The sequence below is a fragment of the Chiloscyllium punctatum genome, chromosome 11, assembly GCF_047496795.1.
Source record: "Chiloscyllium punctatum isolate Juve2018m chromosome 11, sChiPun1.3, whole genome shotgun sequence".
NCBI lineage: Eukaryota > Metazoa > Chordata > Chondrichthyes > Orectolobiformes > Hemiscylliidae > Chiloscyllium > Chiloscyllium punctatum.
Genome location: NC_092749.1, coordinates 100,885,010 through 100,900,496, shown reverse-complemented (window position 1 = coordinate 100,900,496; position 15,487 = coordinate 100,885,010). Strand labels below are relative to the sequence as shown.

Here is a 15,487-nt window from a genome sequence, read left to right as displayed (position 1 = left end):
CCTCGATTTTTCATTTAGCCCTCTTTCAATGCCAACGTTAACCTTGTTAAATAAATGGGTTAATACCAGTCATGCAGCAGTCATCAGAAAATTTCAGTTTGTATTTTTTATGATTGCCAAGCTCACAAGGCAGCTACATTATAAAGCCAGTCTTGGTAATAAACTATTCATTGTTTTGTTAAATATATTTACAAATGAGTAAACATAAACACATCTTATAATCTTCAAATTTATGTATGGAGTCTGAGGGTATGTTTTACATAGTATAAACGCATTATGTTGCACAGTCAATTTATACAATCAAAATAAGTATTTTATTATTGCCATCATAGTGTTGTTGAAAAAGCAGTAGGGAGGATGTGAATACATACTAGTGCTGGGCATTTTTGATTGGAATTTGGACCACACAAGTTTACAACAAAAACCCAACTCTGTATTGAGCTGAAGAGTGAATTTTAAATGCGTACTTTCCATTTTTATTTACTATGGAGAAGGAGGATGTAGGTATAGAACTCAGGGAAGAGGACTGTAATAAACCTGAACAAGTTACAATTGAGAGTGAGAAAGTATAAGTGACTTTTGCAGGTTTAGAATTGGATTCAACCCCAGTCCCAAATAAGCTATATCCCAGGATGTTGTGGGAGACCAGGGAGGAGACCACAAGGTCCCTGATCCTAATTTTCAAATCCTTTTTGGCCACAAGAGAGGTACTAGAGAACAGCTAATGTGGTACCCTTCAGGACTGGTGGTAGGGATAAATCAATAAGTTGTAGGCTTATGAGTTGAACATTTGTGGTGGGAAAACTATTGCAACAAGTTCTCCGTTTTGAGAAACAAGGATTATTCCATGATAGTCAGCCTGGTTTTGCCAGACAAAGACATTTGATTGAGTTATTTTGAGGTGACTAAATGTGTAGATGAGGGTTGGTGTAGTTGATGGGACTTTAGTAAGAATTTTGGTAAAGTGTAGCATGGGAAATTTTTTAAGAAGCTAAGAGCCTGTGGGATCCAAGGCATTTTGGCAAGTCCAATCCAAAATTGATTTTGTGGCAGGAGCCAAGGGTGATTGTTGAACCTTTTTCATGTTCAGTGTTATCGTGTACGTCACTGACCTAGACACAAATGTAGGAGATTTTAGTAAGTTTGCAGAGGACACTAAAATTGGTGGTGTGGATAGTAATGAAGAGGAAAGCCTTAGCTAATAAGACAGTGTACAAGGCTGGTCAAATGGGCAGAACAGCGTCAAATTGAATTTAATGTGGAAAAGTGTAAGGTGATGCATTTTGGGTGCACCAAGAAAACAATTGAATACATGTTGCATGATAGGACCCAAGGAAATACAGATGATTAGAGGCCCATCTTTATTAGTTGAGGCATTGAATACAAGAGCAGTAAGTCATAAATTCATATAGCACAGAAACAGACCCTTCGGACCAACCAGTCCATGCTGACCATTATTCCAAACTAGTCCCACTTGTTTGCTCCTGGCCCATATCCCTGCAAACATTTCTTAATCATGTACTTTTTCGAAATGTCTTTTAACCATTGTACCTGGTTCTGCATCCTCCACTTCCTCTAGAAGTTCACTCCACACACAAACACAGTGTAAAAAATAAAATTGACCATCATGTCTTTTTTAAGCCATTCTCTTCTCACCTTAAAAATATGCCCCCTAGTTTTGAAATACCCACCTGAGGGAAAAGACACCTGTCATTCACCTGATCTGTTCCCCTCATGATTTTACAAACCTCTATAAGGTCACCTCTCCAACTCCGACGCTCCAGTGAGAAAATGTCTCAGCCTCTCCTTATAACCTAAACCTTCCATTCCCAGTAACATCCTGGGGTAAATCTCTTTTGAACCCTCTCCAGTTTAACAATATCCTTCGTATAACAGGGAGACCAGAACTGAGGTTACGATGGAATGTATAAGATGTTAGTTTGGCCACACCTGGAGTAGTGACTGCAGTTGTCACCATAGTACAGAAAGGATGTGATCTCTCTAGAGAGGATGCAGAAGAGATTCATCAAGGTGGTTGCCTGGCTGGAATGTTTCAGCTATGAAGAGAAACTACTTTGGTTGGGGTTGTTTTCCTTAGAGCAAAGAAAGTAAAAAGAATTTCCTTGTGCTGAGGGTCAAGGGTCTGTAGAACCTACTACCTGAAAGGTGTGGCAGAGGTGGGAGCCTTTGCAACATTTAAGCAGTATTTTGATGAGCATTTACAATGCCACAGCGTACAAGGCTACCAGTCTAGTTTAGAGAAAAGGGCCTAGAATAGATGGGTACTTGATGACACGATGAACTGAAGGGTTTGTTTCCATGCTGTAAAACTCTAACTGTACATGACCATAGATCCGGGATACCAATTTGAGATTTTTTTTCTAGACAGATCAAGTATTTCAATTAATTGTTAACCATTGACTTTTTCACAGATGCGATCTCCTAATGAGACTACACAGCTAAATTCTTTTGTTTAAGCTGACTTTCAGCTGCTAGCAGCTACAGGGCAGCAAGTATTATTGCATACAGCAAATAATGAGAAGAAACAGGTGTTGTGACTCATAACTGTTATACTTACAAAAAAAAGTAAATGTTCTGTCTTCCCTAACTGCAAATGACTAAATTAGATTTATGGTCCCAGATGGCACACTGAAAATCATATTTTTCATGCACAGCACCCTATTGGCTTTGGTATATTCAGTTTCTGTATGCCTGCTCTGAGAAAATGAACTGAAAACAGGAAATTATCATATTGAATTGTATTACTAGATGGTGAGGAAACAGTCATTAATCATCCAAATGTACCATCTAACTACTACTACTGTAGTTGGCTTTTCACCACTGAAAGGGCATTCCCTACAGCTGGTTTCATGGTCCTGCAATACTAAGTTTAAAATGTTGACGTATCTTCTTCCTGAACCCCTGTCAGATCAGAATTTTAGTTGTGGGGGTAGATTTGAGATCAAGAAAATGGTGGGGACCCACAGTAAGACAAAGGAGATCTGCAAATATGTGCACTTTCTTTCACTTTCAGAATCCTCTAGTCTTTTGAGTTTGGTCATCATCTAATTGTTGCTTTATGATAATAGACAGATGGACTTATTTAGAGCTGCTGGTCTCTGAGGTGTGCACAATATCTGTATGCTCACCCAGAAGTCAGATCTACACACGGTGTGCTTGGACTGATCAATGAAGTGCAGAAGTCATGCCAGGGTAGAAACTATGCATTTCATAACGTGTACCTGCAGTGATGAAGGAAGGGAGAGGGAAAGAATATAAGCTTAGCATCTTTTCTGAGACAAAAACAGAAGTTGCTGGAAAAGCTCAGCAGGCCTGGCAGCATCTGTGGGAGAAATCAGAGTAAACGTTTTGGGTTAGGTGACCCTACCTCTGAACAGATGTTGCCAGACCTGCTGAACTTTTCCAGCAACTCCTATTTTTGATTCTAATTTTTAGTATCCACAAATCTTCCAGTTTTTATTTCATATCTTTTCAAATGGCATTGAATGATAGATGCAGTTTACGTATTTCTTTATTAACATTTGTCACAGGTAAGAAGAAAAGAAATTTGGATTGGATCCCTCTTACAGCACGCATGGTAATGGCTCATCTAATAAATCATTTAGGTCATTATCCGCTCAGTGGAGGTCCTGCTGTACTTCATAGCCTCATCACTGAGAACCATGACAACCCCAATGTTGAATCATCAGACCTATCTGCTGAGGTTTTCAAAAGCCCAAATTTGCAACTTTTTGTACTCAATGACAGCACCCTAATTTCCTACCTTCAGATTCCTACAGAAACCGTTTTCTGTGAAAAAATCTCTAACAGTGAACCAAAAATTCCTGCCTCAGGTGTGAGGATAATTGTGCGTGACATCTCTGGAAAATATTCTTGGGATGCTCAGATTCTATATGGCCCCCTCAGCAATCAGATGACTGCTGTGAAAAACTGTAATACATTTTATTCAAATGCTACTTTTGTTGCTGATGATCAGTCTGACCCAGTAATCGCAAACTGCATTTCTCATGAAATGGAGCACGATGATCTCGATCAGTTGCTTGAAAACTTAAGTAACAGTAGTCCAGAATGCCTACCACATCCACAACTGGGACTAAGTGAGCCAGCACCATTACCATTTGGAATGAATCTTGATCAAGAAAGAAATATCATAGATGCCATAACCAGACAGAACTTTCGTGAAGAGGAATACATCCGTAAGTGGAGCAGAGATCATTGCATGAGTGTGACCAATCAAAAAGAATCTGTTCATCATGAACCTCAGGCACAATTTTACTACTGCAGACTATTTCTTAATGACATGGGGATGAATTCTTGGGAAAGAAGGTAAGCCATAAATCTATTTAAAAGTAAAAAAGAATTAGTACATTGAGAACAATGAAAATCTTTGGAGGCACTCAGTGAAATATACTAGACAATTTTCCAATATTTCTCTCCGAGGAAACATCCTGGTGAATTTCCCCTGCACCTTCTCCAATGCAATCGTGTCCTCCTAGAGTGTGGTTCCCAGAACTGCACACAGTACTCCAGCTGTGGCTTAACCAAAGTCCTGTACAGCTTCTGTATAACAAGTCCCATATTCTTAACCATCCTCTTAACCTGCCCTGCTACCTTCATATATTTGTGGACCAGCATCTCCAGATCCCTCCATTACCCTGAACTTCCGAGTATCCTGCCATTCATTGAGTACTCCCTTTTATTGTTACTTCCTCCAAGGTACATCACCTCTCAGTTATCCAGGTTAAATTCTATCTGCCATTGATCCTCCCATCTGACCATTCTGTGTATATCCTTCTGTAATCTAAGACCTTCTTTCTTACGGTCATCCACCTGGTCAATGTTCATGTCATCTTTTTATTAACACACCTACATTTTCTTCTGTATCATTTGGAAATATCATAAACAGTAAAGGATCCAGCATTGACACTATGGTACGCCACTGGACATCAGCCTCCAGTAGCACAAACATCTTTCTAGCACCATCCTTTGTCACCTACCAATAAGCTAATTCTGGGTCCAACTTACCCTCAATCTATGTGCATTTTCTTCCTTTATCAATCTCTCCTGTAGGATTTTGTCAAAGACTTTATTGAAATCTATATAAACTACATCAACTACCCTTATCTACGTATCTGATCACCTCTTCGAAAAATTTAACCACATTTGCTTGGCGTTATCTCCCTCAACCAAAGCCATACTAAATGATCAACCATTACCTCTCCAAGTCAAGGTTAATTCTCTCCTTGAGATTTTTTTCCACAGTTTCCATGCCACTGTTGAGAGAGTTGAACATCACACAACATCAGGTTATAGTCCAACAGGTTTATTTGGAAGCAAGAGCTTTCTGAGCACTGCTTCTTCATCAGATGACAATTGGGGCAGGATCATAAGGCACAATGTATAGCAAACGATCACAGTGTCATACAATTAAAATGATATATTGAACAAGCCTAGATTGCTGTTAGATCTTTCATCTTTTTGAATGGGTTGCAGATTTTGGATCATTAACATGTAAATCCCAGAACTTCTATGAAGTCACTTTCTCGAGATAACTTAAGGTTTTATTGGAAAAAAAAGTGATATCTCAGCTCAGGCAATGTTTTAAAAGTGAGGTTAGAGTGTATCCCAATCTTGAGTCAGACTGGTTCCATTTCCAAAGTAGGAATTTATAAAATGTTTTGTGTATTGATTGCCTGCACGTTGTGTACTTTTTGAGCAAAAGTAGAATGTATCTGCAAATACAAAGTCTTACGTGTGTGTGTGCACGCATGTGAGTGAAGGAGTGAGGGTGTGTACCTGCTTGGTAGAGTATGTGCATGAGTGTGGTGGAGTATAAGCCTGTGAGGGGGTAAGTGAGTGTGGAGGGTGTATGTGTATATGAGAAGAGGGTCTACATGAGTGTATGAGCATGTAAGTGTGTGTGAGGGAGAGAGTCTGTAGTGTAGTGCGGTCACTTGTAGTGTGAAGTGAATTCCTCAGTTGAGGGGCCAGGGGATTCGCGTCACACTGCAAGTGACACTACGGACCCTGTCTAATATACACGGTCTCTCAGACAGACAGGCGCGCGCATGCATGCACATGCACATCCTCTCACAGGCTTATATTCTGTCACGCACACACTTGCACGTGTGCGCGCGCACACACACATGCGCCCATGCTCTCTTGCTGCCTCATTCTCTCGCTCTCACCCTCACATTCGCGCACATACAGACACATAAGTCTATGGGGTGAATTTGCATTTGCAGGATTGTATTTGCAGATACATTCTATTTTTGCTCAAAAAAGCATACTACCTACATAACATTTTGTAAATTTCTACTTTTGGAAATAGATACAGTCTGACTCAAGATTGAGATGCAGACTCGAACTTCACACCTTTTAATACATTGTCTGAGCTGAGGTGTCACTTTTTTTTATAAAACTTAAACTATTTTGAGAATGTCACTTAATAGAAGTTCTGGGGTTTACATAGTAATGAACCAAAATCTGCAAACCATTTGAAAAGATGAAAGACTTAACAGCAATCTAGATTTGTTCAATATATTGTTTTAGTTGCATGACACTGATCTTTTGCTTTACATTCTGTGTTTTATGATTCTACCCCACTAGTTATGCGATGAAGGAGCAGTGCTTTGAAAGCTAGTACAGGGACACAATCCTTTATCTGAAACTCTCAGGACCAACTGGTTTTTGGAATTCTGACTTTTTCGAATTTCGGAATAAGTGCGGCACGGTGGCACAGTGGTTAGCACTGCTGCCTCACAGCACCAGAGACCTGAGTTCAGTTCCCACCTCAGGCAACTGACTGTGGAGTTTGCACATTCTCCCCGTGTCTGCGTGGGTTTCCTCTGGGTGCTCTGGTTTCCTCCCACAGTCCAAAGATATGCAGTTTGGTGAATTGGCCATGCTAAGTTGCCCGTAATGTTAGGTGAAGGGGTAAATGTAAGGGAATGGGTCTGGGTGAGTTGCGCTTTGGCGGGTTGGTGTGGACTTGTTGGGCTGAAGGGCCTGTTTCCACACTGTAAGTAATTTAATCTAAGCTAATATAATCTTTAAAAAAAAGTGACAGTTCAACAGTGAAATTTTAAAATTCTTACCGAACAGCAGACTCATTGTGAGTACTATGGTCCCTGATGCAGAATTGAAGCCTGCCAGTGATGGGCCACACCCACCCACGTTGCATCTGAGTAGCATGCATCGAGTGGATGTGGAGTTGGATTAACTGTTAACACGATAAACAACCTTGTTAATGAGATAAAAACTTCACAAGAAAACCTTTGGAGTTTGGAGCTTTTCGGATTTCGGATAAAGGGTTGTCTGTCTGTACTTTCGAATAAGCCTGTTGAACTATAACCTGGTGTTATGTGATTTTTAACTTTGTCCACCCCAATCCAACACTGGCATCTCCACAACTCTGTTGAGAGACTCATTGGTTTGTAATTCCCTGGTTTATTTCTATCACCTTTCTTGAAAAGTGGAACATTAGCTGTTCTCAAGTCCTCTAGCATCCTCTGTGGTCAGACAGGAATTAAAAAATTGGGTCAGAGCCCCTGTAATTTCCTCATTCATTGCCCAGCGTGCAACTCATTTTGTCTTGGAGATTTATCCATTTTTAAGCCTGTTTTACCTCCAATATCTTTTCATTCCCTATGTCAAACTGCTCAAGAACCACACAGGCCACCTTCCTGAATTCAGTATTTCGATTTTCTTCAAAGTGAAGACAGATGTGTGAAGTGTTTAACACCCTGCTAGTGTCGTCCAACACCAGGCACAGATTATTTCCCTGGTCCCTTACTCTTTCTCTGGTTATCCTCTTTACCTTTATCATATATACTCATGTAAAAGTTGATCCCCTATTTTTGGCCAAGAAAATCTGAAATTTTCCGTATTTCTTGTAAACGTCGACCCTAATTCTTCACAGATAACAGATCAACATTTATGAGTCGGTGTGCTGGTTGTCCTGCTCTGCTTTGGGTCTTCCAGTCTGCTGGCTATTGCACTCTCTTCTGGGTTTTCAGAATTACTGGGATTTGAATTTTTTTCTTTATTTGTTTAGAGATCAGTTGGCCTTCTGCTATTGATATGGTATGAATTTGGACTGGCATTAATTTCAGCCCTCAAAAATAGTATCCATATAGTAGTAGACCCCATAAATTTAAAAAATAGTCAAAAGATTTTGACTATTACTCAAGTATATACGGTAATATATTTATAGAGTATCTTGGGATTCTCCCTAATCTTACCTACAATCTTTCTTTGTGTGTAATCCATCTTTGCTTTCTTAAATCCTCCCTACAGTTTCTTTATGCCAATAGAACCAACGTTGTTTTACCCTTTTGTACCCATTTTCCATAACAAACTTAAAAAGTACAGTCTTGTGGTCACTATCGCTAAAGTGCTTTCCTAATGCCACCTTAGGTGAATTAGGTCCAGCTCTGCAGTGTGTCTTGTTCGACCTTCTACATGCTGATATAAAAAGCTCTCCTGAAAATGTTTCAAGAAATCTGCCCCCTCTAAACCCTTTGAACTATGACTATCCCAATTGGTGTTGGTGAATTTGAATTTGCTAATAGAATTCCGCCATACTGTTTTCATAAATGTCAGTGAATTGTCTGCATTCACTACTCTCCCCCCACCATTGACTGTTTAGGGGTCTGCAATACAGGTCCAGCTGTATGAATGTCCAATATATACCTAAGGTCTACCCATAAATCCTCATTTGAAGACCCTTCCAAAATATTGTCCCTCCTTAACGCAGTAACTAACTCCTTAATTAATAATGCAAAATCACCTCCTATCTTACACACTCCCCTGTACTGCCCGAAGATCCTATACCCCGGAATGTTGAGCTGCCAGTCCTGCCTCTCCCTCAACCATGTCTCTGTGATGGCAGCAGCAGCATAATTCCACATGTCAATTCGTCCCCTTAACCCATCTATCATGCCTATAATATTCCTAGCATTAGAGATCATTTCAGCCTCACCTTAATATTCTGAAACTCAACTTTGCTGAACTGCCTCTGCCTTGATTCCTTGTAAAGTATGCTGTGTCCCTATTGTACTAATACTTTGTTCTTTCTCTCTGCTGACTGTTTTAAATTCTTCCCAACAGCACTAGTAAATTACCCACAAGGATGTTGGTCCCATTCTACCTCAAGTGCAGACCATCCATTTGTACAGGTCCCATCTCCCCCTGAAATGGTCCAAGTGATATAGGAGTCTAAAACCCTCCCTCCTGCATCCACTCTTGAGCCCTGCATTCATCTGCCTGACTTTTCTCCTCACTAGCATGTTCCATTCAGAGTAATCCACAGATTACAGCATTTGAGGTCCTGCTGTTTAGTCTACCGCCTAGCTCCCTAAATTCTTGATGCAAGACCTCATTCCTCATTCTATCTATGTAATTGATACCAATGTGTACCACAACTTCTGTCTTATCACCATCCCCTTCAGGATGTCCTGCCACTGCTCAATGACCTCCTTAAGCTGGGTCCAGGGAGGCAGTACAACATCCTGGAATCATGTCTGTGGCCAAAGAAACACCTCTTTGTTCCTCTAACTAATGAATCCCCTATCATTCCTGCATTCTTCTTCCTCTTCTCCTGTACAGTCAAGCCACTGGTATCAGTAAGAATGAATACAGAGAAGCTATTTCATCCAAAACTAGGGGCGGAAATCTTAAAACAAGTGAGGAGGGCACTCAGGGTATGTACCTCCAAACTGCTGAGTCAACTCACTGTTAAAGTTGATTGCAACATTTACATGTTTATTGCTGAAATTTGGTGTACGTTTTGTTGAAATATGTTAATTGGTATTCAAAATATATTGTTTACAGTCAAACATATAAACATAATTGCCAACACTAACAGGAAAACAATTGAATGGACTTAATGCTGTTTCGTTATTATAAATACTCATCTGTTCGTTGAAAAACTACCATGCCTGGATGGTGCTCTGTAACTATGAAATTGGAAAAATAAATCACCAAGGGAGCATCAGGCCAATATTAGTACAAAAGCCTCATCTAAAAACTCTACTTTTTGACAGATATGCAAAATTGCAACAGAGGCAATCCATGACTTTCTTTTACAAAGTACTCCATTATCTCCCAACATTAATAATTCCTTTCAAAAACATTCCAAGATCCAGATCCTTGTCTTTGCCAAAAACTGATCAGTTCTTCCTTGGGTTGTACTCCATCTGTGTACTAGATTTGGTTGAAATTCTTCCATTAACTTTTGAGATATACTTGCACGATAACAAACAGGGCCAATTAGAAGTCGGCCGGAATCAGGAAGGAAAGAAAAGTTAGTGAGAATCTTAAATTCTCTCCTCCAAAAGTACGAAGGAGTTTGGGCCGATTGGTATTTTCACGATTAAAATTGATGTATGTTTAGCAGGCGATGGTGTTGAGATGTATAGATCAAAGGCCTGAATGTAGAGTTGAGGCACAGATCAACTTGGGTCTAACTGAATAACACAAAACAAACATGAAGGGCTGAATAACCTACACCTGTTGCAGTGTGCCTGTACTTTTACACTGAAGAGTGTTTACATTACAGATTCCTAAATCTGCATTCATAACAAGCAAACTTGTCAGGAAGTATATGCAAATGAATGATTTTAAATATGTTGCTGTTAGTTTCTATGAAAAGACACAATTAATTTTGGGATTATTGCTCCTCTGTTACTTATTTCCATATGTGGCTTTCCCAGTGTCTTTCTACTTCTATTTTTTTGTTTATCTCTTAATTCCTTAGTTCTTACTGTTTCTGATAAATTTGATTTCTTTGTGATTGTTGGTGGTTTGGCATGTTGGTTTGGAGCATTATAGTAGATTAATGGAAATTGTGAGCCTACCAAGACTTGCTGTTCCAGAACATCTGTCTCATTATATAATCTGATTTCCATTCTGTCTCCTTTCCCTCCACTTTTTTCAAAGACCCTTTTCTCCTTCTTATTTCAATGACCACTCCTTTTTGAGCCTTTGATGTAACCATCACTATCTCCTCCTTTTTATTGTAGCCATTCCCACATAAACTTATTCAGCAGGGGGATGCAAACTGAAATTGTAGTTCAAGTACAGAGGAGGTTGAGACTAGGGAGGTCCGAAATAAGGTTTCAGGGTCGCAAGAGGCCACCGGCAAGCAAGAAGTTGGTTTGAAGTGTGTCTATTTCAACGCCAGGAGCATCTGGAATAAGGTGGGTGAACTTGCAGCATAGGTCGGTACCTGGGATTTAGATGTTGTGTCCATTTCAGAGACATGGGTAGAGCAGGGACAGGAATAGTTGTTGCAGGTTCCGGGATTTAAATGTTTCAGAAAGAACAGAGATGATGATAAAAGAGGTGGAGGTGTGACATTGTTAGTTAAGGACAGTATTACGGCTGCAGAAAGGATGTTTGAGGACTCGTCAACTGAGGTAGCATGGGCTGAGATTAGAAACATGAGAGGAGAGGTCACCCTGTTGGGAGTTTTCTATAGGCCTCCAAATAGTTTTAGAGGAAAGCATAGCAAAGATGATTCTCAGTAGAAGCGAGAGTAACAGGGCAGTTGTTATGGGAGACTGCAGTATCCCCAATATTGATTAGGAATATTATAGTTCAAGTACTTTAGATCTGTCAGTTTTTGTCCATTGTGTGCAGAAGGATTTTCTGAGAGTATGCAGACAGACCAACAAGGGGTGAGGCCACATTGGATTTGGTACTAGGTAATGAACCTGGCCAGGTGTTAGATTTGGAAGTAGGTGAGCACTTTGGTGATAATGACCATAATTCAGTTATGTTTACTTTAGCGATGGAAAGGGATAGGTATACAACAGAGGGCAAGAGCTACAGCCAGGGGAAAGGCAATTACAATGCAATTAGACAAGATTTAGGATGCATAGGATGGGGAAGGAAACTCAGAGGATGGGCACAATAGAATTGTGGAGCTTATTCAAAGAACAGCTACTGTGTGTCCTTGATGAGTATGTACCAGTTAGACAGGGAGGAAGTTGTTGAGAGCAGGAGCTGTGGTTTACTAAGGAAGTTGAATCTCTTGTCAAGAGGAAGAAGAAGGTCTATGTTAGGACGAGATGTGAAGGTTCAGGGCGATTGAGAATTACAGGGTAGCCAGGATAGACCTAAAGAGAGACCTAAGGCGAGCGAGGAGGTGACATGAGAAGTTGTTGGCAGATAGGATTCGGGAAAACCTTAAAGCTTTCAATAGGTATATAAGAGATAAAAGAATGATTGGAATAAGATTAGGACCAATCAAGAACAGTTGTGGGAAGTTGTGCGTGGAGTCAGAGGAGATGGGGAAGCGCTAAATGAATATTTTTCGTCAGTACTCACACTGGAAAAAAGACAATGTTGTCAAGGAGAATACGGAGAAACGAGATTGGATTGAAGTTCACAAGGAGGAGGTGTTAGCAATTCTGGAATGTGTGAAAATGGATAGGTCCCCTGGGCCAGATGGCATTTATCTGAGGATTCTCTGAGAAGCCAGGGAGGAGATTGCAGAGGCTTTGGCTTTGATTTTTTATGTTGTCATTGTCTACAGGAATAGTGGCACAAAACTGGAAGATAGCAAATGTTGTCCCCTTGTTCAAGAAGGGGAGTAGAAACAACCCTGGTAATTATAGATCAGTGAGCCTTACTTCAGTCGTGGGCAAAGTGTTGAAAAGATTATAAGAGATAGGATTTATGATTTATAATCATCTAGAGAGGAATAAGTTGATCAGGGGTAGTTGAAATGCTTTTGTGAAGGGTGGGTCATGCATCATAAACCTTATTGAGTTCTTTGAGATGGTGTCCAAACACGGGGATGAGGGTAAACCAGTTGATGTGGTGTATATGGATTTCAGTATGGTGTTTTGATAAGGTTCCCCATGGTAGGCTATTGCACAAAATATGGAGGCATGGGATTGAGGGCAATTTAACGGTTTGGATCAAAAATTGACTAGCTGAAAGAAGACAGAGCGTGGTGGTTGATGGGAAATGTTCATCCTGGTGTCCAGTTACTCGTGGTGTACTGCAATAATCTGCTTTAGGTCCATTGCTGTTTGTCATTTTTATAAACAACCTGGATGAGGGCGGAGAAGGATGGGGTAGTAAATTTGCAGACAACACTAAGGTCAGTACAGTTGTGGTTAGTATTGAAGGATGTTGTAGGTTACAGAGGGACATAGATAAGCTGCAGAGCTGGGCTGAGAGGTGACAAATGGAGTTTAATGCAGGAAAGTGTGAGGTGATTCACTTTGGAATGAGTAACAGGAATGCCAAGTTGGCTAAATGGTAAGATTCTTGGTTGTGTAGATGAGCAGAGGAATCTCAGTGTCCGTGTACATAGATCCCTCAAAGTTGCCACCAACGTTGATAGGGCTATTAAGAAGGCATACGGTGTGTTAGCCTTTATTAGTAGAGGGATCGAGTTTCAGAACCATGAGGTCATGCTGCAGCCGCACGAAACTCTGGTGCGGCCGCACCTGGAGTATTGCATGCAGTTCTGGTCACCGCATAATAGGAAGGATGTGGAGGCTTTGGAATGGGTTCAGAGCAGATTTACTAAGATGTTGTCTCGTATGGAGGGAAGGTCTTACAAGGAAAGCTTGAGGGACTTGAGGCTGTTTTCATTAGAGAGAAGAACATTGAGAGGTGACTTAATTGAGACATGTAAGATAATCAGAAGGTTAGATAGGGTGGACAGTGAGAGCCTTTTTCCCGGATGGTGATGGCTAGCACAAGGGGGCATGGCTTCACATTGAGAGATGATAGATATAGGACACATGTCAGAGGTAGTTCCTTTACTCAGAGTAGTAGGGGCATGGAATGCACTGCCTGCAACAGTTGTAGAATTGCCGACTTGATGGGCATTTAAATGGTCATTGGATAGGCATATGGACAAGAATGGAATAGTGTAGGTTAGACGGGCTTCAGATTGATTTCACAGGACAGCACAACATCGAGGGCTGAAGGGCTTCTACTGTGCTGTTATGTTCTATGCCCTGCAGGTACTTTGGCCTCTTTGTTCTTCTCATTTGCATACTCTGTTCCTATTGTTTCCCTGAGAGACTTTGTTTTCAGAATTACATTTCTGAAATCAAATTACAATAGGGAAAGAAAAATATGGCCTCTTATAGAATCCTTTTGCCTCCGATGTCAGTGATTAACATCTGCCCCTGCTGATCTGTATTTTTATTCCTTGATGTTTCTTCCCAGACTATTATGGTCAATCGCTGTCTCACCTTGCCTAATTTTAAAACTTTTGTTTGTGACTTCTTTTCCTTACGCAATTTCACAGCAAGATTGAATTTAATATTGTCACTCTTAGCTAGATGTCCCTTACCAATTCCAGAAAACCATCCTACATTTATTGCCTTCGCGCTATTTTGCACCTTTGAGTCTATGTGAAAACTGAAGTCTCCAAATTTTACGACTGTTGTAAGCATTTTTGACATCCGTACATTTCACTACTCTATCATCATAACGATCTCTAGATATCTCACCTAGCAGGTGGTGCATGGTCCATTCCATTCCGGAATGCAGATCTTTTACTAAACGACTACTGCAATCTTCAACTTGCCATGAGCCATATCTTGGTTGATGTATCAAATATGTTTAGCATCAGTACATGGTTTTTCATACTGGATTAAAGCTTGGAGAAATTGTGCACTCAATATAAGGTATCATGTCATTAATTTTATTCAATATGATTTTGCAGCATTTGTGTTGGGGAGAGATATTAATGCTTGAATTGTACTGTAGTTTGAAGATGACATTGCACATTTGTAACATTTTGATGTAATGAGCCCATTCAAAATCAAAAAATACTGACCTGCCAGAAGTATTACAAAATGGGATGTGCATCAGCTTTTGTCAGGAAAGATACATCAAGGCATCCTAAAAAAAAAGCCCGCCTGAAATTATTCATCAACTTTTGAGGACCAAGATAGTTGTGTAGCATATAGGACTCCTATTGAGATATAGCACTACAAACTGTGATATCTGATACACGGAACAGTAACCAATGTCTCTTACTCTTAACACCTGTAACTCTTCTCATTCTCTGCCAATTTGATAATTTCAAGCTAAATTTGTTCTCACTTTGTATCATAGGATTTTGCAACACAGAAGGAAGTCAGTCTGCTCATTGTGTCTGTTTCTCTGAATAAGCTTTTCACTTGTTTCCCATTGCATTTCTGAAATCCTTTTAATTTTTTTCCTTTTAAATATTCATCCAAACAGCTTAATCAAACTGTAGCTTATACAATTATTAGTTTAGTGTTAACATGGCCTTTTTACTTTTGCAATCTGTCTATATATCCGTTAATAAGACCTGGAATCTCATAGTTTATTGGTTGCAATGCTTGAACACACCACAGAGCACATTAAATAATGAATGCAGTCATGTCCAATCCCACAGATTTTTCAGCAGCCATCCAGACACTAGTGACACTGTGGGTCATCAAATCTCATTAAAACTTCA

General features: G+C 40.1%; 1 protein-coding gene across 5 annotated transcripts in view; it reads left to right on the top strand.

The window, feature by feature from the left end:
- ralgapa2 (Ral GTPase activating protein catalytic subunit alpha 2) overlaps nucleotides 1-15,487 on the top strand; it is a 564,918-nt gene that overhangs the window by 258,642 nt on the left and 290,789 nt on the right. For all 5 annotated transcript variants that reach the window (XM_072581416.1, XM_072581412.1, XM_072581414.1 and 2 more), the window contains one exon: nucleotides 3,552-4,347. In XM_072581416.1, the coding sequence (XP_072437517.1) occupies nucleotides 3,552-4,347 (796 nt within the window). The remainder of the gene's footprint in view (nucleotides 1-3,551; nucleotides 4,348-15,487) is intronic.